General features: G+C 35.5%; 1 protein-coding gene across 4 annotated transcripts in view; it reads right to left on the minus strand.

The window, feature by feature from the left end:
* Nucleotides 1–16,205: 16,205 nt before the first annotated feature.
* Nucleotides 16,206–23,971, minus strand: part of TMX3 (thioredoxin related transmembrane protein 3) — a 30,419-nt gene continuing 22,653 nt past the window's right edge. For 2 of the 4 annotated variants that reach the window (XM_074822770.1, XM_074822795.1), the window contains 3 exons: nt 21,622–21,751; nt 20,009–20,077; nt 16,206–19,139 (listed from right to left, as the gene is read on the minus strand). In XM_074822770.1, coding sequence (XP_074678871.1) covers nt 18,873–19,139; nt 20,009–20,077; nt 21,622–21,751 — 466 coding nt within the window. In that variant the 3' untranslated portion in view covers nt 16,206–18,872. Of the gene's footprint in view, nt 19,140–20,008; nt 20,170–21,621; nt 21,752–23,971 lie in introns of those variants that run through there. The other 2 variants (XM_074822787.1, XM_074822777.1) reach the window with 2 other exon arrangements.

Raw genomic sequence — 23,971 nt, forward strand, 5'->3', positions numbered from 1 at the left:
TGCTACCATCTTAAAAATTAAAAGATATCATAACAAAAGGAACTATCTTAGCTTAACTTAGATTCAATATACAGCTTTTATTCAGTAAGCATTAGACATAGAAAAGTTGTAGTACACACAGTGCAAATGTTTTGGCAAAACATTGTGTAGTTATTCTTGATTAAGCATCAATTTATACTACTAAAAGGTATTAGAGAGTTCAAAAGAACATACCTGGTTTGGCTGGTTGGTTGTTTTTTCTTAGCAGGATGCAGTATATAAAGTCATTATGCTCAGTGGACTGAATTTTAAGTAAGTTAATGATCTAAGTTAAGACAAGTGTAAGGTGCTAGTTTCATCTAGCCATGCTTTGTTTTGTCCTGAAAATTGGCATGGACAACTTGTTTTCCCAACTCTTAATGAAATTCCTTCACACATTAGAGAAAAAAATGGCATAGGAGAGAATATGCATCCTTTTATATCAAGATGACCAGTAATTCAGGTATGATTGGCTAAATACTGCTCCCCATTATACACAGGCAACTTCTTCACCTAACATATCTGAGCAAAAATTCATGATGCTGATTATTTTGCATATTAAATTATTTTCAGTAGAAAATCCAGAGTAAGATTCTGCTTTCAGTTACTTTTATGGTTGTTCTAATGCATTCCTAAGTGCATAAGGCCTCCAATTTTCAGCTGATACGCAGAAAGAAAATCCAGCTCATACCTTCTTGGCGCTTCACTATCAGAAGTGAAGAATACTTCATTAACCCAGTAAAAAAAAAGTGGAATGACAACTTAATTGCATCATGAAAATAAGCAGGGAGACATCTACACACCCAGGTATCACATATTTCAAGCAGCACCTTCCAGTTTTTCTAGTCAGCTTTTAAATAGGACTATACTTTAAGGACATACTAAAATGCTTTGGGCTAGTTTACTACATGCAAGCATGGATTCTCTGCATGCTGAAGTTACAGTACCCATAACCTTGTTGTGCTGTCTTTTAAACAAATCCAGCTGTCTTCAGTAATGTCTTTGTCTAATCCTGCTTTCAATTATGTTTTAAAACTTTTTTTTAACATCAGGTTTCTCAGTTTCTGTGCAAAGAAACTGAATATTCACAAGCTCTATTGCAAATTATTTTGCTACACTTAGAAATCAATAAGAATATCAAGTCTATTCTTTGCTGGTTTCGAACACCACACATTAGAGAGTGCCATCCTAACATCCTATACAATAATTTGAAATGAGTTCTTTTTTCATAAGCACACATCCAGCTGAGCAATAATTACAGTGAAATGTGCTGTCATCTTTCCAAAGAATAGTAATTAGGGATATGAGCCTGGCTGTCTTGTATGCTTAGAGAAACATTTTTTCTTTCCAGCTAATGATCATCCAAAGAGTAAATCATTAAAGGGAAAATGGCAAAGGGTGTGGATAGTGGCTGTCATCAGCCTTGTGCACCAGTTCCAAACTCTGTCATCTTCCTTTGGAAGAGAAAGCATGATGATGCAAAAGTTAAATTTTTTCATCTTTCTTTGGAGAAGAAAACAAGTACAGGTAATTCATCTTGTTATTTAATATTAGTAATACTTAAAGATAAATCTCCCATATTTCTCCCCCTTTATTGATCCGGAAAAGCATATTTGTATTAGACTATCCTTATTACATGGAGCAAAGAGAGTCAAAGACCATCTGACACAAAAAGTAGCCATGTACCTATGATTATTATAATAATTTAAATCAACACCTAAGAGCACAGGCATGTAAATACCTCTGTCTGAAACCTTAGAATCATCGCCAGCTTTCCTTTCTCTAATCAGACCAAGTTTTAATGCTCACATGCCAGTGTGAACTGATAACCAAGAGGAATGAAAAAGACCTCCTGTGCCATATCACTGCTCCCTTGCACTGAAAAGAGGAATCATTCCTGTTACGTACATAGGTAACAAGTACCTAATTAACAAGAATCTGGAGCTCTTTTTTGTTTAATGTCTTAATGTCAAAGAACATTTAAATAAAGTAATTACTACCAGCTCTTGGTATTATTTTTATTATTTTTCAATTAACACTACAAGGGTAACTGGCACCTGCTTTGCAGTTTTTTGAGTGATACATGCCAATCTGTTATATGACCAAAGCACCACCAACAATAACATTTTCTTGGGACTTAGGGGAACCAGCTTCCAGAGATATAGGAGAAGCTACTTCAAACCAAACAGCATAAGTGTGACTTTAACTTATCTTCCAGATCGTATGTGATCTAATCCTTAAGCCCTTATGGCAAAAGTTTTCTTCTCTCCACCATCTAGGTGAAAAAAATCACAGTGTTAATTAAATAAGCAACTCTTTTTTTTTTTTTTTTTTTTCTTTTCTCTCTTTTTTTTTCAGCTCAAGTACAGCAAATTATGTGAATTTCCCCCTCAATGAGTGAGCATATTCCAATTAAAACCATTGTTTTTTTTTCATCTACTGCTAATTTTGAACTTGTTCAGAAAAATATTTTTTAGGACATAGGACATATCAGCATGACAGAAACTGTGAAGGACACAGTAAAGCAGGACTGAGAGACTATTGTTTAATTAAAAAATGCTCCCTTTTCCAAATACATTGACCAATTTTATTTTTTTTTAAACAAGTAAATGTCATCAAATCTATTCAAAATTATTCCACTTCCAAGTATTTGTTTTTCCTCCTCCAAGGAATAATGCATTTCATGTTTTGCATTTGTCAACCAATGTACTGCATACAAACCACAGGCACGTTAAGACACAAAGCAACGCATATTTCATCAACCTCACCTTGATGAAGCAGGTTTGTACATATTCCTGAAGCATGTTTTGCCCACTTTGAAGAAATTCCAAAAGTGTGATGGCTGCTACTCATGACTGGGATATAAAAAGTTTTAAAACTGATAACATTCCACAGCAATATAATTTAAACAAAAACCCAGTAAAATATTATAAAACATAGGACACAAGATTAGAGCAATAATGTGTTAGGGCATTATGTAAGATTTATAAACACCTTAGTTACAACCTGCATTAGGCACTACAAGCAAGCTAATAACACACAGCTCATGGTTTAATCCCAACACAATAACCAGAGATATGTATTTTTTTAAATGTTTGGTGTTTGACATACAAAACTCTAATTATAGGGATATTCCCATTTAGCTGTGTGTAAGTAATAGCGAACACTTTATAAAAGCCTCATGCACAGAAGGAACAGGCCTAGCAGCACCTCAAAGAGCGTGTCTATCTAACATTTGTCATTTACCATGGTCAACAAATCACTCTCGCAGAACAGGTTACACACTTGTACTGAAATTCCACTGCTTTCATTATGACATCAAAGAGCTTCCAATCTAGGAAAACATCAGGGCTGATCTGGATCTCAGAACTAGTTTGTCATTATGATACTATTTTTCTTTAACTGTTTTTATTTTTATGGACGAATATGTATCATAAATTACATATATTATACTAGGATAGCTATACATTTTACTAGTCTTTACTAATACTGAATGTATGCCTAATTCTCCCATCGCCTTTTGTGTAAAAAAGTTCCAATAGATGTTCCACATTGAAAAATGGAGATTTATTAGATGTTTTAATTAGGTAAATCCAACACATCCTCTAACTTCTGCCTATTTCCCTGACCAAAATATATTATTCCCATGATTTTTCCCCATACACTTGCAATTCATATTTATCATTTGGGGGAAACCATGATGAAGTTATGAACCATAGTAATTTGTTTTGAAGTAATTTATAATCTGCTGAAAATTAGATAATGCTTTCCTGTGCTTCAGTGTTTCTTGATACAAATTAATCTTGCTTATATATCAATCCTTGCTTACACAATGAAAAATCTGTATTTAAATCTGTATTCTGCTACTGTACTGACCTTTGAAAACTATCTGCTCTGACAATCCATCAATACAATATAAAACTTACAGAAGTTTAGCTATATCGGGCATTTTAAACACTCAACTTTCTGAAACACTCAACTTTCTGAAACACTCAACTTTCTGAAACACTCAGGTTACACTCTTTCAAGTTCATTTAAAAAACTATATTAAGAAATTCTTGGAGTAGTAAGAATAATAAGAGCAAGTAAAAATGACAGAACATAAGAGAAAAATAGCATTATTCCTTAACCTGACTGTGACTTTTCCTTCCCACACTTAAGAGAAATTTAAACAGATTAAGCATTTTTTTAAAAAATAAAAGCCCTTCCATTAAACAGAAAAAACCCAAATGACTAATGATTATAAAAGAAATGAATGCTAACTGTAAGTTTAAGTCTAAATTCTCACTGGGTTTAAAAGGTAATCTAAACACAAATGGAGTAAATGCCTTTTTTTAAAAATGCCATGATGCAATAAAAAGCGTTCATTATAATCACAAGTGGAAATATGTAGCGAATTTATATATGGCACACTGTTGAATCTTATGGAGACTTCTTTGTCCACCATTAATTAGTTAATTTAATACTAATTTCAAAAGACATTGGGAAAGAGTAATCATAACTCAGCAAGTGCATTATTAAACCTCTTGGGTTTTTTTTCTTTTCCTATTAGTGAAACTGGCACAGAAAATAAGCACTGAAAATAGAAAATACTGGGGGGGGGGAAGACGTACTGTAAAAGTTTGTATTGTCTTTCCAGCAGTTCCTACAGGAAAATCATATACAGCTCATGGTCAGACTGCCAAAGTATCTAACATTTATGTATTATGAGCATGATACAGATATAAAACGTGTTGTATGAACAGCATTCAAGCACCCAAACATCTAAGACTGTTGGCTTCCTTTACATTGGCATTCCCTTTTTTTGGTCAAGAAAGATGGCTTAAAGATCTTACACACTGCTCTACTGAGTTCTCAGAAAATAAATTTAAAAGTACTGTTGGAAAAGTGGGTGAAAAGTAGCTCACACTCCATTGTCTTGAAGTATATTAACAAAAAAAAAAGTTAGCAGGCAGCTCTAAAAGTTGCATTTTAGTAGAAAATATGATGCAAGAGTTCCAGAAATTCAGTTATGTGACAATTTCATAGTGCAACACATAAGAAATGTTTCTAGAGCAGGACAGAGTCTTTTGATACTAGAAATGCATATATTCACAAACTACTATGGTGTAGAATAGTATGATGAGAAACATACTGAAACTAATCAACTTCTAAATATAATCCACTTTGTTCTGCTGCCTCTATCCTAAAGTCAGACAATTGAAGGGTATCCCAGCATGGAGAAAAATAGCATATTCATGGATGGGCCACAACAGTAAAAATAAATGCATTGAGTTTCAGTAGTCGAATGTTCCAGAAAAAGAATTAGGGTTGATTTGGGGTGTTGTGGTTTAAACCTGACTGGCAGGCAAACACCACGCAACTGCTCGCTCACCCTCCCCCACCCCTGAGGAATGGGGGAAAGAGTTTGAGGGGTAAGGGTTAAGCAGACTCATAGGTTGAGATAAAACCAATTTAATAATTGAAATAAAATTTAAATAACAAGGTTAATAGTAATAATAGAAAATACAAACAAGTAATGCACAATGTGATTGCTCACCACCTGCCAGCTGATGCCCAGCCTGTTCCTGGATAGTGACCCCAGAGAAAAGAAAATCCTGAGACCACAATCTCAGAAGCCAGAGTGAGCATCCCGATCCACCCTTATCTATATACCGAGCATGATGTTACATGATACGGAATATTCCAACAGACCGTTGTATCTGTTGTTTTGGCTATGCTCACCCCCAGCTTCTTGTGTACCTGCGCACTAGCAGGACATAAGAAGCTGAAAAGTCCTTGATCTCTTAGCAACAACTGAAAACATCAGTGTATTATCAACATTCTTCTCATACCAAATCCCATACTGAATCCAAAACACATCACTGTTCTAGCTACTAAGAAGGAAGAGAAAAAAAAAAATTAAAAAATTAGCTCTATCCCAGCCGAAACCAGAACAGGGGTTTCTTTTTTTTTAGTTTGGAAATGGCATCATCCTCAACATTCTGTAAACCCACTTGGAACAGCACAGAAGAGTAATTTTCAAACAAATTCACCATTTTAGTTGCATGCATTCATTACCTATCTACAGTAAGGTATTTTGGATTACTCAAAAGACAGCTCAAGATGGTAGTCAGAGAATTTTAGAAAACTTGTCCATGAAAATCAAAGAAATGGTTTGCAGCTGATAGCTTAGCTCTACAACTAATATTACAACTTTAACTTAAACCTCTAACAGTTAAACACAGAATGCATGAAACTATTTTAGAGCTGAATCAAACTCAAGATTCATTGTAGCAATGTAGTCTCTCTTTTGATTAGTAGGGGCTTTTAATGAACAATCATCTTTCTCTCAAATATATATGTTAGAATTTTAAACTGTGTTAACCAGTTATTTTCGAATATAAAGCATTAAAATGCACTCCTAGGTTTTAATAGTTGGTTGTAACTAATGAGTCACAAAGTGCTTTCTGAGTGGTGGGGATCATGAGGGGAACATGTTAGAACATTTACAAAGAGAAAACATTAAAGAAAAGACTTGAAAACATTATTTTTTTAAAAATTCTTTGAAAAACACTATGGTTTTTTCCATTTAATTATTTCTAAATATGTAATTATGTTTTAGAGACTTCCAGTGGCCTTGCACTAGGAGGACTGGATTAGGCTGTTAATTATTAAGATCTCATGTTAACACACTGAGTTAGGTTCAGAGACTTGACATTTACTAATATTACCATATTAACAGAGAGGCACTGCTGGAAGATTAAGAATTGAAATCCCAATTAAATTCCATGGTCTGTTTTCACAAGCAACTGTCCAGAACTGTCTTAATTTTTGTTGAAAAATGCATAGTGTTAACTACAGAGATGTTCTTTTAATTTTCTGTGGAACAGGCCACCCATGGTATTCTAAATCTATTTTCCAGGGAAGACAATCTACATTTTCTCTATTAATGCCCCCAGTAATTGAGTCACATGCTGTTAAAAAATTGAATTATACAAATGATTGACAGTTATAATGTTTTTCGCTTTTTATTCATCAGTGTGATTTTTTCCTGAATCTCAGGAGACTTAAAGAATGGATAATTAAACAATCTTTTAATATTGCTCTTGTGTGAATATATGAAACTGAAAAGACATAGATATTAATTTAAATAAGCATATTATCAGTTACCAGTGTGATCTATTAAAAACTATGTGATCTAGGCATGAAATTCTGCTTTATTTTATTAATGATAAATTTATTTTGAAGTTTTATATTTTGTCTCTCATTGGGATTCTCAGTTTTAGAGAGAGTTCAATTGTTTCTATACTTACACTGTTCACATTTAACGATGTTTCATAGTGACTGTGTAGATACATGGAGTCTATAAAACTATAGATTTAATTATTTATCATTACACAGGGAGTTATTCTAGAACAGCATAAAGGTGCTGAACAACATGATAGTCAATGGAATACAAAAGCAACCAGACAGAAGTAAATTACCTTGGAATTCTGTTTCTTACAGCTGTGTTTCAGAGAGTTGACAGGGAGATGTTATTTTGCTTTGAACAATCTGTAGATCAACTTCTGTTAAAGTATTACCTTAGCCTTTCATCTCCAGAGACGATCGTTCAAATATTCAGACCTCAACTATGGTGCCACAGGACCAAACTAATGCAATTTTTTCTGGGAGACCTGAGCTGTGGCATAGCATAAACAGCACCATATAAAAAGCAAACATTTCAGCTCATTTCATCAGACACTGATACTAGGAATTACACTGACTAGCAGTCTTAATGCCTAAGCTTTAATAATCACAGGCAAATTAACTTTTAACTTGTGATGTTTGAGGGTTGCATTGTACAAGAGAGAGTGTTTGCCAAATCATCATTTTTCTTGTTCCATTTCTAGGCTGCACAGAAATTTAGAACTTGCACAACTAGAAGTTTGCTAACATAATGCCACTGACAAACAAGCAATTCACAAGAAAAAATTACCCTGAAAAGGTAATAAACTACAGTGGTAGAAAGCTTTGAAGAATCCATGGAGATTGTTGTGGCTTAACCCCAACTGGCAACTAAGTCCTACACATCTGCTTGCTCACTCTTCCCCTGTGGGATAGGGGAGAGAATCGGAAGAGTAAAAGTGAGAAAACTCATGGGTTGAGATAAACACAGATTAATAGGTAAAGCAAAAGCCACACATGCAAGCAAAGCAAAACAAGGAATTTACTCACCACTTCCCATTGGCAGGCAGGTTTTCAGCCATCTCCAGGAAAGCAGGGCTCCATCATGCATAACGGTGACTTGGGAAGACAAACGCCATCACTCCAAACGTCCCCCCCTTTCATCTTCTTTCCCCAGCTTTATATGCTGCTCATGACGTCCTATGGTATGGATACCCCTTTGGTCAGTTGGGGTCAGCTGTCCCGGCTGTGTCCCCTCCCAACTTCTTGTGCACCCACAGCCTCCTCGCTGGTGGGGTGGTGTGAGGAGCAGAAAAGGCCTTGACTCTGTGTAAGCACTGCTCAGCAGTAACTAAAACATCCCTGTGTTATCAACACTGTTTTCAGTAAAATCCAAAACAGCCCCATACTAACTACTATGAAGAAAATTAACTACCCCAGCCAAAACCAGCATAAGATCTTACAGTTCTGCTCAAGCATAAACTATTTGGACTACTTGGAAATTATTCTTCTGAATATTACAGAAGCACTGGTCATGTCTAAAACAAGCAAAATGAGATATTTTCGTTACGAGAACTACCCGTACAGCTTATCAGTTGCACAGGACCCAGTAGTTTGTTTCTATGTTGATATTTACATTAACGAAGAAGAGGAAGGAGAAAGATGTCTCCATGAATACACCTTAGCTAGATGAGAATCAGAGTGCCATAATAGCATTCTGGAAAAACTCAAGTTATGCTGAGTTAAAATAGTTTTGCCAAGAGAACAAACATACCAACTGTTCTTCAACAGCAACCATTGTGTTTTCCACAGACCTTGTGCCATAGCATTAAAAGGACTCACTTCTAGATCACATTATTATCTGCTTTCTCTCGATTTCACTCAAAACTATAAAAACAACAGACACTGAAGAAAGAAAAGCCCTCTGAAAAAAAATCACTGCGTTTTCAGTCTGAAAAATACATGCTCTGCATCCATATTCTAATTAACTAGACATCAATTGCTGATTCAGAGATTAACTATATGAACAACAGGAATAGCAGATAAGTTTGTATCTACAGTATTTTAATCACAGAAATTAATAATTGGCTAGAGGGAAAGAAGTAATTTACAAGACCATGTTTATCATCTGAGGTCAAGAAAAAATTAATCAGCAAATGCTTATCTGTATGGTCTTCATTGAAAGGAAGCCTTAAATTCTTCATTAACTGTAGTAAAAATTAAAAATGTAAAAATTCTAAACACAGGAGTGAAATGTGACAACTCTCAAGAGGAAGGCTCAAAACCAAGACATTTTACGTACTGCATATAAATCTGTTAAATCTCAAATCTGTAAGTTACCTGTAACAAGCTTTCCCCTTATTTTAATAATAAAATATCCTATTAATTTCAACTCAGCCACTCAAAATTAATGAACAAACTTATGTAAGATACGAGAATATTGAGCATGTTGGGCCCTAAGGAAATAACATCATTATGAAACAACCTGAGAGGTCACACAGTAGCCTGAATGAAGATTTTTAACTCCAGATTGTTTCATCATTATCTGATATTTTCTGTATATTTCTGCCTGCTAATATATAGGGAGGGAAAGAAAAGAGAATCAAAAAAAGCTTGGAAAAGGGCAGGGGAAACCGAGATGGTAAAAGAGTTAGACGGTACAATACAAAAGGAAGAAAGAAAATTAAAATTAGAGGAAAGGGGTAAAGAAGAACAAAACAGAGTAAGTTAATTGTTATAATAGGCAGGTGACCAACTGGTTGAAGAAAGCAGTCTTTTCAGCCAAGAGGAGTGGTCAAGGCTGTTGTTAGTTGTCAGCATACACCTCTGGCCACTGCTGGTTAAAGGTACGTTTTTCTTTTCTGTCAGGTTACTAGGAACATAATATATATAGCATTTGGTACTGTATCCTCTGTTTCTCCAAGGTTACAACCACAGTGTTCTCACCTAACTTGGGTAAAGTGCTTCCAAAATAAAGTACTGCAGACATTTGGGATTTTCATTTGACCTCTTGCAACAGTTCTTAAATCTATCTACCTCATAAAGCTCTTAAATTCTCATAGGGAATATTCCACAAAAAACCCTGCAATTGCTACATGCCAGATAGATTAGTCTAAAATTCATGTACTTATTTCTCTCCTAAAATGCAAGTCTGAAACCCCTGTCCCTTTCCATAATGTAGCTCCTGTTTCTTAGTTAGTTGCATAGGTGGTCATGCACAAATGAAAAGGATTGCTGAGTCCAGACTCAGACTTCAAACATTCTGTGGTTTTAAATGTACATGCAGAACTGTAAAGCAGAATTTATCTACAAATGTATAACCTGGTGAGTCATCCTATCACTATGACAGTGATTGCCCATATTTACACTCTGAGAAGTGCATCCTTCCCACTCTTACCTAGTTATATTCCGTGCAAGTTACATTTTGCCTAACATGACAAGCCTTAAGATTTTTTCCTCTTCCATTTTAACTGTCTCCTAGCAAGAAAAGGTTAAGATACATTATAAACAATATTACTGCACTACTGAAAGAGGGATCATGGGATGGCAACCCAGTTTCTTAACTGTAAGGACTTGGCCAAATCACCTTTCTTTTCTGTAGGAAGCAAGCAACGGACAAAATAAATACCTAAGTCAGCATAGCTACCTTGTCATGAAATATCCTTAAAAAGTTTCTCATTCTGCTGCTGCCTTCAAACCCATATTGCTCTCTCATACCCTGGCATGCTGTTCTGTGCAAGAACTGTATTCACCTGGATCAGCTCATTTATTCACTTACAGCACTGCTTTTCCAACAGCTTGTGTGGCCATAATTTGAAGGGCAGCATACACAGGCATGAGGATACAAACTCCTTAAGCCAGTACTGTCATTAAAGTTGCAAGTATAATGAAACTATGGCCTAAGTCACTTGCCTAAAACTGCACTCCACGTCAAAGGAAGATGGCCAGAAACAACTTAATGTTCCATGCCATGTCTACACTCTAATTTAAACATGACAGGGCAAGTTCACTGCCCAAGGACCAACAGGCACAGACCAACCTACATCTATGAGCATGAACTCACTGTCCCCAAAACAGAGTGGCCTTGTCCTTAGTTTCAAATGAGCATGCATGGGCCTGAGCAGAGGAAACACCCCACGGGCTTTTGTGTCTGCTCACCTCTATACCTCATGTATTCTTCCTTACCTTATGATACATCATGACAGTGATGCAATGATGACCTTTTAAAGAGTCCCTTCCCCTGTGTCTTCACATGGTCATTAAAACTCTCTACAGCAGCACACATCCTGCATGTCAAAGCTGAGGCTCCTGAAGTCTCTGCTACTCCCATTTCTCAGGCTCATGTTCATTGTGACCAGCTTCTGACTTTTTCTGAAAACCACTGGGGCTAACCCACACATGTGCGACAGAGGCTACCAGAGACACTGCCCACCAGAGACACTGGTCTGTGAGGTCAACCTCCCACTTCTGAGAAATAACATGGGAAAAGAAACAGGTGTTGGAGCTCAGCTGTCCTAGTTCACAGCAAGGGTCTGCACTGAGGCATTTTTTCTTCTAAAGGGAAAAGAGAAAGGAACTGCCCGAGCTATGGAAAGTTTTCATTTTTTCTTACCAACATAGTGCATCATATCCTGATATAACCTCAGGCTTATTAATACTCTTTTAAAAAGACTGGTGTGATAGAATAGCATATTGTTTGAATGTGAATATTACAAGCTTCAAAATTTTATTATGCAATTCCTTTATAACTCTTTCCCAGCCTCCATTGCACCTTAACATAAGGAATAGTCTTATTTCAAGATCATGCCTTTAGCCCTCATTGCAAACTTCATTCCTCTGTGAGCCTTGCTGCACATTTATAGCCAAGATCATACCTTTTGGATGAAACAGTTAAGGATATCAGTATGAAAAATTCCTCCCACCTCATAACCATTACTTACAAAACTAAAAGAAGGCTTACAACTTCTTTCTTGGGATTAAGCCATAGATAATCATTTTCCATTAGCTAATGCACAATGCCTGTGTTTGATTAGCTTTCCATATGCAGCTTGAGCCTTTGCAAAGCTAAGTGAGCAACTCGAGGTCTTATTTCTAGTATGTCTTAGCATTTAGATTTCTGACAACTGAAACTGACAGAGTTATAGCCCACTGAAAGAACCCCATGCTTCTGCATTGTGCTTGAATTCCAGGTGCTCTCTGGAAACTAAAACCCAGCACATTCACATGAATGCACTGACAGCTTTTCTCTTGAAGACAGACCACTTAAATTATAACCACACATGATGCAAAGTATAAAAATAGAAATATGCTATGTTCAGGTCAAGATTCTTACCTGCATTTGAATCCTGTTCTAAAAATCAAATATTACTCACTCTGCTAGAAATGCTTCTATTTTAAATCATGACAATGTGATACAAGAAGCTCCCAGCTACTTAAAAGATCCATTCCAAAGAGTATTTTTCATATTCTGGTACATCTGTCTGTCAGAGGCACTCAACACAGAACAATACTTATGTTTACCTTTTAGGAAACACTTCCTTTTCTCCTTCAACCCACTCAAAAAGCCTTTTGATACTTCTTACTTCACAGTAGGATTAGATAGATCTTAAAAAGTTAACACCATGATATATTGCATCATCTCTTGCAACCCATGGCATTTAGGATGAGATTGAAGAATTTAGAGATTTCACAAATGAGCCATGAAGAATAAAAATAACCATTCCTTCTGCATTTGTTTTTAAAATAATTCTATATTTTTAAAAAATGGGGAAGGGGGAAGATTTGCACCATAGTATTGCCATCTTAAGGTTTAACTCGACTCTCATGTGTTTTTTATTTTCATAAAGCATAATTTTGCATGAAGGCACAGCCCAATTTATAATTATTTTCTCCACTGAGACTCGGACATAGCTATTAAATGATAAATCTGCTGAAGGCAATTAATGTCCTTCTCCAGCTCAGGAGCAACTGATGCATTGTCAAGGACTTGTCTGGGCCAACAGGTATTTCTCCCATCTTCTGCAGGAAGGACACTCAAATTTAATTTTTATAGTGACTGAGAAGAAGGAAGCCTTAGTTTTCTTCCACTTTACATAAAAGATCTCTTACTTCAAAGGGGAATTCTTTTCCTAGAAACTTTTTGTTTCTGTACAGAGCATCTACACGCCTTCCCCTACCTAAGATGCAGTCTACCATAGGACCACCTTTTTTCTATAACTCTTCCTGTTCTAACAAATGTTCTGTTTAGGGACAGGAAAGTTATTGATACTTGAAGATTGTTTGTTGTCAAAAAGAATCTCCAAAAACGTCTTACAAAAACACTCTGCTATTTTGATAGCTTCTAAGTGTTATCCATTTTTTGTTTGTTTGATTTGCAGTCTGCTTTTAGCAAATTTTATCTAATAAGTTTTAACACAGACCTGAGGACCACAGCATATGTTTAGTGAGTTGTGTGATCCTGCAAGAAGTGCCAAGTAGAAGCAGCTCAACTGGCTCGATGGGCAAAGGTAAAATGAAAAAAGACATATTTTACAAAAGCAAGAAGGAAATAAACAAAATTAGCCAGTGGCCAATACAAAACACCGGTCTGCATTTCAATTTTTAATCTACAGTGGCCTGTCAGGAGAATCAGAAATTCTTTTAGAGAAGCATACTAAGAAAAAAATTAAAGATTAACTAAAAATTTACAGTCAGATCTAAGTCAAAATGACTCAGTGATAAAAGAAAAAAATACTTTGGAAGGGGATTAAAAACTTAGGTACTAAAGTCCCAAAGTCTTTTTTGTTTTGAGTCACTTAAAGTTTTTACAGTCTATGAACAGTACACTGTACGCTTTGGATTAAGAGTCAACATTCACTATTCAGGTAAAAAGAATGAAATTGCAGCAACTGTTGCAATTTCTTTATTATTTTAAAAAAACCCAAACATTCATTTAAGATGAAAATACAAATCCTACATTATTGATTAGATCTCTAATTCCAGAAAGCATCAAGACTACAAGTTGCCACCCTTGCAAGAATTTAAATATACGCTAAATTATCATTCCTTTAAAGTAGCAGTGCAGCAACCTAAGATGAAAGAGTTGTTTTTTGTTTTTGTTTCAAACAAATGATGAACATTAAAGTATGTTATTTTTAGTGACTTGGAGTGTATGTTTCTGCTGAGAAAGAGCAAAAACATCCATAAGCAATCTTGATCAGGTACTAATGCTACTCACTTTGTCAGGCAAACTTATCCAGCCAAAGATTCTCTGTAAAGTAAGTGAAGATTCAAGATTTCTTTGAGAAAGAGTTAAACTCCCACTAGCTATGCATGTATGTTAAGTGTAGCTCATCGATATCAAAGCATGACAAAGATATGAGAATACATGGCCCTGCACTATTCCTTCCTCCCATTCCCATTTCTCCTGTCTATGCATTTTTATCCCCTTCATATGACAGCCTTAGTGCTTACCAAAGTTTCAGTCTTTTAACTCAAGACAGCCTAAACCCACCTATCATTTTGGTCAGGACAGTCATTAATCCAGTTGAAGACTATGCCAACCTTGCACCTGGGGCTGCTGAGTACTAGAAGCAATGAATGAAAGTGACAGAAACACACACTAGAAAAGCAAAACTGTTTTCAGTACAAGCTGTCAAGTTACACACTCATTCAGCGATGCTTTCTCTCTTCTCCAATCTAAACTTATGGGGGAACTAAGACACAAAGCAATACTATTCCTCTCATTAGTAATCGTCTTAAAGGTTTCCTTGCTTCTCTTCAAAGGACCTTCTAGATCTTTCAGGTTTTATTGTTAAAAGCCACAATACTGCATTCAGAAATGCTTTGTAGTCTATTTATCCTTGCTGAACAACTGCAAACATTTCTATACTCTTTGGGTGTATAAGCAGAAGGAAGTTTGCTAGCAACAGGAGAGTTCACATCAGCTGATAAATGGTGCTTTATGTCAGTAAATTGATATACAGGATAGTGGCAGTAATCCTTTAAAATGGCTAAAAATTTAGAAATCAAAGAGAATTGTTACAGGAACATGTGCACTGCCTAGGCAGACTACAAAAACCTTGCATGTTAAGAGTTCAACAAAGCATTCAACACAGTATTGTCAAAACTGTCTTCGTCAGTTACAGCAATATAACTTGTAACAGCTGCATGAAGAGGTCTGCTGGCAATGTCCTCAGTGGTAAGAACAAAACAGCAGAAAGCTGCTTTGCTCTCTGAAAATTTGAGAACCAGTACCACTGTCACAGTATAATACAACCTGAAATATCTATAGTCTCATGAGACTTTAACAGCATAAGGGAAGTACATTCTGGTTTTGCACTCTGTTCACTGAGCTGAGCTTTTGGCTGTCATCAGAACAACTCTCCGCCTGCCCACTCCTCCAAGTACAACCGCTTCTTCAAACATGCTGACAGAAGAGCAACAGGGTAAGTTAGCTTTGGGCCAAAACAGAGCAAACTAAGCCTTTTACTGAAATACTTCATTAAAATGAAGCGCTTCTGTGCCATCTTCAGCGCATCAGATCTACCAGAGTATAATCATTCCATCCTTCAAGCTGTGAGCACCACAGTGTGGACAGCATGTGTTAAAACAGCCCAGGTAAATAATGAAGCAGTAAGAGATTGCGCACGTCCAGGTGTCCAGGCTACTCAAGTTCTTCCAGAAGGAGATGTATACTAGACCAGTCTGCCTTGGTTCCCTTTGATACTGAAACTCTTGTAAGAATTTGAGAGTATGCTAGTGGAATGAACTGGTATTTTAAAAATTTCTTTTTCAGAAATGCATTTGTTTTATACTGCTAGGATGCTCACTAAGTAAAAGGCAAGTAAATATTACTCCTACTCTAGAGAGTATTTTAAAAATATTGATGAGAAGGTATCAGACAGGATGGACTCATTTTTCTTTTTAAAAGCTGCATTTCCATACTGCGTTACTCAGGGCCTAAAGTAGGCTTACAGTGAGTGTCCCAGGAAACAGCCTCCTACACAATGTGTAATGTCTAAGCTTAACACAACACAAATTAAGCAAAGGAAACAAGCTCTTCTAAATATTTTTATTACAGAAAAACAAAAGGGTTACACTTGACTTAAAAAAGCAGCATTATTTTGTGAATTCAAAGTCACTACAGTGAAGTTGCTTTAAGAAACCTTTAGAGACTGAAGAAAAAAAGTAAAATGCCAGATCCCCCCTTAGACAGCATTCTAGATTACTTGCATGACCACAGCAAAACCCTTAATTTCACATCACTTCTGACACCCAGTATATGACTTGTATGTTTTCCCTGCGTCTTGTTGAATATAGCTGGGAGAAGGATTTTGTGAAAACGGCAGTACATTTCAAGTTTAATTTTCAACAGTTCAGTACATATCTGATTGATACTACAGTTCAGAAGTGACCGAGACACATGCTTTCCTCCTAACTCTACCAGTTAAGTGCTACAGGTTTAACAGATCCCAGTGTGATCTGTTTCTTACACAGTATTTATCATATTCAAGTCCACATATCAGAAGATTTCTCAGCAAGTTATTTGGCTACTACTGATTATAAACACAAACAAAAATATCCACAAAAATAAAGGCTCATAGTTGAAACCGTTCTTAGCAGTGCAGCAGAACTCAGAATTAATTTTTTTTATTACACACCATAGAAGGAAAAGCAGTGTTCCAGTGAACACTTCAGGTTTTTTAAGTCAAAAGCTGCACATTTCCAGCCTGAGACAAAATTAAATATGTAATTCATCTGTAGTTGAAATCTTAAGAAGAGACAAATCAAGAAGTTATATTACTGCCTTAACAGTCCTACATTTTGACTATCAGCACTGAGTCATGCTGAAGTCCAAAGAAATTCACAGGCTTGTCATTAAGTGATTTTTTTTTTAAAAAACAACTCAAGAGCTCTACACTGTGTTAAAAAACTTTCTAAACACATTTTTAAGCATCTCACTCTTCAAATATATGCTAAAACTACACCTCAAAGATTCTGCCAAAAATAACCAAAACAAAACAAAAAGCAGTCACTACATACAACTAGCTATAATGACAAAAAATTTAAAAAGGCAATTCATAGAAGGAAAAAGGAGAAAACAAAAAAGGGAAAAATACCCATATCAGACACCTGCTACTCAGTATTCTATGTAGTCTTTTTTTTTTTTTCCTCTCCTTCCTAAAGGTAAAAGTTCAGACTCAAAATCAGAAATGGATCTCCTTAAGATATTGTTTATATTGGTTGATAACCAAAAAAACTCTTTGAAGTCAGGCATCTCTTTACTGTACTCTGCACTGCAACATGAAGCCAGCTGTTACCAAGCTACTTAAATAGAAGAAACAAGTTTCTTTCCTACAAGGAAAAAGAATGCAATACGTTTTCCCTGGTTATGATTTCTATCATCATCAGGTTTACTGAAACACAGAACTTGTCTATTTAAGCTTATCCATGTTTTTTATTTAAAGTTCCTTAATTTAGTGCTATAGCATAGTCATTTCTTATGTGATCAAGCTGCCTTATAAGGAGGACATTATAATCTGTATTATACAGATTATATAGCCTAAAAAAAAGGAAAGAAGAAACCCAGCACGAATACTAAGAGGAAGAGCAATGCAAGTTTTGTTTCTGTGGTCCTCTCCATGAAATTGACACCAAAGGCTGCTTCATAGCTTATCCTTGACGATTACAACCCTGGACACAAGTTAGTCCTTTTCACAGTCACAGGGTTGTATTAAAAGTGACTTTTAGGATTAAACAGGTAACAAAAATGCATTATACTAACCAATCGCTATGAATGTTAATATTATGCTCCTTTAACACCCTCTTTCTGAGTAGGTAACAGTCTCAAACAAAAGTATCAACACCAACTACCTCAAAAGATATTTAACAATCTCATTAAAAACTGTAAAATAAATTTACACCATTCAAAAAGCTTGTCATTAGAGTTATGCAAAATAGAGTGTGTTTATGTCTTCCCCTACCAAGGTGTACTGTGGATTCAGAAAACTTAAGGATCATTTGCACTGTAAATTTGTGTAAGCACTCATACAAAACAATTTAACAGGCTTCTAAAAGGTCTGTATCGTAGTTTTCTGATGTTTTTAGCTGCTAAAGCGCTAAGACTTAATTTAGCATAACCCCCACATCCTATATCAAGTAAACATTCTTGACTGCCAATAATTATATTATTACATGGTAAAACAGTCCTCTAATTCCTAACAATTTATATTTAACTTGAGAAAATAGAAAAGTTTTGGGTTTTTTTCCAAAATAATGTGCAACAGGTAGAACACATGACTTCTTGGAAAATACTAAGTTGTCTTTAGCTATCAGGCTCTGAAAGACTTTACAGATCTCTTAATCTTCCTTAGTTTTCAGCCTTAATTTTATACGAATGAGTGTTGAGCTGGGCTATATTAATAGTACATCACATACACCAAGGTCAAATAACATTTCATTGTTCTGGAAATGAACAGTTCAAAGCTACTCAAAAAAAACAGTGTACAGTTGTACCTGCAAATTTCTTCAGTTTAAACTGCTCTTTGTTATCTATTAAAGACAATTTTTTTAAATGTCAATTTCCAAGAAAATTTGAATACATGCAAGTCAGAACTACCATAATGCAGATAAAAGGGTCCTCTTTCATGAAGATCATCAATAAATGACTACCTTCAATAAATAAGTCTATTTGGAAATTCTAGAGAATTCTTTTGCTAAACAAGTTAGTCTTTTTTCTTTTCAATTATGTCTTTCTGTTTAAGCTCTCCATCTGAAAGTTCTGTATATTTTCCATTCTTTTCCTCCTCTTGTTCTTCCTCACTGCCTTCGTCTGTGAGCTCCCGATCACCGTTTTCTTTTTTAGCTGCCTCATGTTCATCTACCCCTCCATCTGTATCAGCCGTGCAGATTCCATAACACATAATGCTGATGACCCCCAGGGGCAACCCAAAGAGAAAGCATCCCAGAAGTGGTGAACTCTTGAACACAGACTGTTGAAACACAAATTTGAAGTAAAAAACACTTTCAGTGAATATACAAAATTACCACATTACTTCTCTTATTACTCTGTGTATTTATTCAGAAACATTCAAAATGGCAGTCAGGTTTTTTGCAGTTTTTTTGTTTTTTCAGAAAGGGTAAGTCCTCATTTTAAAAATCCCTACTATAAGTCCATAAAAAAAGATTTAGAAGTTCAAATATTATAGTGTTGCATTGAGATAGTTAACATGCCAACTGTATATTCAATTCATTGTTCGAAGCTTGAGAAACAATTGTTCTAAGAGTGTTAAAATAACACTTTGAAGCAACCAGTTTCATCTCTTATTCGTGTCTCATTCTCAAAAATTAGTTTGAGTAGTAAGAGATCTGCAGAAACATTCTGTTATTAGACAGCTTCCTACTGAAGAGTAGTTCAATGTCACAGAAGGAAGGACTTCTGGTTTCAGAAACTGATGGCTAAATGTTGCACATTCACAGAAGTTTGGAAGCCACTCATACAAAAACATGTCAATTTCAATTTAAATTCACAGCACAGGTTTTTTTGCTTGTGTAGGGTAAGTGAAGAAATGGATTTGTGTACATCTTCCCAACAAAGTTCTGTTAAGCATAATTAACCTATAAGAAAGATGATTATGAAGAAACTAACATATGTTGAATATTTAGCACGCTGGAAAATACTATTAGAAACTATAATCAGGAAGTTCGTATGGCTTAAATCTAATGTATATATACCTATAACATATACACACAATACATATAATGTAAGCAAAGTTATATAAAAATGTTTCTAAACCCTCTGAAAATATTTGCATCTTGACTGACAAGGGCGCCATCTAATTTAACAAAAAATAAAACTTACCACTACAGTGGACTTGGCATCATAGATTATTCTCTTGATTCGCTGCAGAAGTCCATCACCACCTTGTGCCTGAAATTTCAAATGGAACCATGTCAAAACTGCTGACACTTTTCAGTTATGATTCCAAAAGTTCATTCTTCAGACCTTGCAATCATAAGTCCCTTTAGAAGGAAATGAAAAGTAATTATTCTTGCATCTCATGATGCCCAGACACTCCAACTTCTCAAGCATGGATAAACATTTCAATAGTCTCATGAAAAATTCATGAAGTCACATCCTGTATTATCTGTCTTGTATTAGCACTCTCACATACATATAGAGATGGGAATTTAGACAGACGTTAATCAACCTAGCTGAAATACTGCAAACAAAAGGTAGAAAGACCTAAGTGACACTATGGCAAAAACCACAAGGCATCACAAACAAATTTCCTCAAAGTTAAAAACCAGACAGAAACCAATGTCATTTGTAGTTTCAACCAGAAAGATATACTTAGAGTCAAACAGGTGTTGATAACGTAATTCAATGCAATTAAAGCATTAAAAAAAAAATTGAGAATTAAAGAACAAAGAACCACCAAATAAATTACAGGAACACCCCTCACTTTGCAACTAGAAGCATGGCTGGTACAGTCATGAACAGCAAGCATAATCCACCTATATTATGTTGCTGTATCAATTTATCATATTAAATAAACCGAAGTACCCCATATGACTGAAACGATCTACAGCATTACTTGTCAGTACCACATGATGATCTAAAACTGCTGGCGTAACGTAAAGGAGGATTCACTGAATGCAGTAAGTATTCAGTGTACAGTGAACTGGGGCTTAAACCAGCATAGGCTTCTCCCAGAAGGCAGCGAAATGATTTGTTAGCACTGTCCTCCTTTGTGGCAAAGCCTTCCTGCCCTGTAAGCACAAATGAAGGCTCTGATCCATGATCTCTTTCCTCATCCACACAACATAGCCTTCTGCCCAACTTACAGTACACTGAAGGAATACGCAAACCTGAGTTTGTTTTGCCAACGTTAAAAAATTGTCCAAGCCGTCAATTCCAGAAGAATTTACTAATTTTGTCATTTTAACAAAACACAGCTCATTTTTAGCTTTAGAGCAGTGAGAGAGAGAGGGGTAAACTTGTGTCTGTTTGCAATATGCAAAGCAAGTATACCACTGTTTTTTGAACCTGAACCTATCATTCATCAGGCTATTGAAATTATTAATTTACTGCCCAAAAGAAAGGGTAGAGTTGAATTATGCACTATAAAGAAAATTTTCAACAAATGCATTTAAAGCAAACCAGATTAATAAAAACTCTCCATTTACCTGTGACACCACTAAAAGGACTATCAAGAGAAGTCCACTAACACTATGCTATAAACAGAGAAAAGCTTGCTTTCTACAAGAGGTTCTGCAATCAGAGCAGCAAGCAACAGCACACCTCAAGAATTCACAATCACATATTCACTGACAGCACCCAAGACATGACACAGGACAGGAAGATGGCAAACACATGGCATAACAATCAGAGTAACCAAATTTTATTCCCTAGTTTAGCATCTAAGGAAATATACACTAACCAATATATTCCAAGTCACAATGAAGACTTACTTCAGCTGTACCATCCAAGATATTGTTAATAAACTGAACCATGTCTTCTGTGTTCTCAATGTGCCTATCTGGTAGAAAATACTGCTGATTGGAGGTATTCAATACAACAATAGTAGGGATTGTCAAGTCACTGGAAACATAAAACAGACAGTTTATACATTTAAAGAACTACCGTGTAAAACACTGCAATTCAAATAATTCCTACATCATCTAAAAGGGCATCCATTAATCTTTATTTCATGAGTGTTCCTTATAGCACTTCCTTAAACGCAAGAGGGAAAGAGGAAGAGAATCACCTGAACGGTACAAGCATGTTTTAAATATTTTTTCCTTCACATCTGTGTCAGTGACGTTATTTGAAGTTTAGTGTATTTTACATACACATAGTGACTGCAAATCAGGTACCTTATGACTTGCCAATTAGTAACAGATCATAGAGAATTGCCTTCTACATGAAATGTACTGTTAGCACAACACATTCAATGTTTTAGTGCACAAAGACAAAAGTACAATACAAAAACTCAATTCCATCCAGCCATGGTCCAACTGATCAGCTCCATCAATCAACCTCTACCTGTCAAGTCAACAGAATAAGCCATACCAATCAAAGTTTTTCTACATCTCTTTTAGATACAGCAGATAAGCTACAGTTTTTAAACAGATATTACTCAGCAATTGACCTTCACATGTGTAAGTATTGTTTTGTATCACAGACTCAGAAAGAAAGAAGGGGGAAAAAAAAAAAAAGAAAAAAGGTTAGAAATTATCTCTGGAGATAAACCACTAAAATCTACTGTTCAAATTAGCCCTAAATTCAAAATTAAATCAGGTTTAGGGAAATTTAATACTGCACAAGTATATTGTTCAACAAGAAAGACTTAAAATACATTAAATAAGGTGAAAAATTTCCTGTACTCTTTGTTAATTTTCTACAGTTCTGTCAATAATGAATTTAAATACCAGGTGGCCTTCCTTCACAGCAGAAGCAACGCAAACTTTGTTTTTCTACATTTTCACCCTTGTGTAATGGTGCCCCATCTATGCGCATTTGTAATCCATGTAATGCTGATGATGACTTCAGCCTTAACTGTGGCTATCAATCCATAACCATATTTCATGGAAATATTGTTTAGCATTTACTCCAGATTCCATTTTTCTTTGAAGTCATAGAAATTATTCTACATTTTCTCACACATTTTAGGTGTTTTGTTTGTTCACTTGTTTTAATTTAAATTCAATTGCAAACCTAAAAGTGAATAATTTTAATACATGAACATTTTCTAAACTCCTAGAAAGCCGAATACTTGAGAACTTAAGGTGCAGACCACCTTCCTAGTAGTCAAGCTGAAAGCATGGTGGCACCTCAGAAAACCTAAGGCCAACTACAGCGACAATAAAGTAATTTCAACCTTTCAAAGGAACCTTAAAAAAAAACCAACCAAACAAAACTTTGTCAATAGTGACAAACTGCAACATAAGATTTTCTAAATACAATTTTCCTTTGACATTTTTATTCTCTATTTATTAGGAACAAGTAAGTAGGAGACAATCAAGAGAGTCAGGTGTTTTTACAAGTGCCTGGTAAGAAGTTATCAACCTCTGCCAAAATACCTCATCCCAGCCAAAACAGAACAAGTTTTATTACTTGGATGCAGAAAAGATCCCCCTCCCCCACCAAAAAAGTGCAGCTATTGCATTTAACAGTCTGGCAACTGAGGTTCTTATAGTTGGTTATAGAGCAATTGAAAGATAAACTCCATATACAAGTGTTATACACTGTACAGAGATTAATAAAAACATGTTTAATATGTTTCTTCCAAGAGCTGAGGAATTAATACTCTTCATACACCTATAGCTGACATTCCAGTGATGCTATATACCTTAGCTTACACAAAGATGTGTCTTTGCTTTCAGTAAAATGCATATTATGCACAAAATAAGAAAACAGAGTTTTAACTATACCATTTTTAATCCAACAAAAGCACATTTATTCACTGCCAAAGAGTCATATAAATTATGATGTCTACTAGTGGAGTTACAGCCAAGTTCATAAGTGTACTTCTATCAGGGACTACTACTTCTATCCCCACGAATCATACAATATTTTGCCTTTTGTGAAGAAACAGAATTTGTTCCTACGTGCATCTAGCACAGTAAAAAAGTACTCTGCAATAGATTTCTTGCTATTCAGGAGGCCTTTTCTGTTTCCACTTGTTGCCATCTAGTGGAAAACTGAAACCCTTGCAGTACGGTTTTACACATCATTCAAGTAACCACTTATTAACACTGAACATATTTTGCTGAATTCTTTTGCTGCTTTCCACTTATGCTGGAAATGTATACACTCTGT

The sequence above is a fragment of the Strix aluco genome, chromosome 1, assembly GCF_031877795.1.
Source record: "Strix aluco isolate bStrAlu1 chromosome 1, bStrAlu1.hap1, whole genome shotgun sequence".
Taxonomy (NCBI): domain Eukaryota; kingdom Metazoa; phylum Chordata; class Aves; order Strigiformes; family Strigidae; genus Strix; species Strix aluco.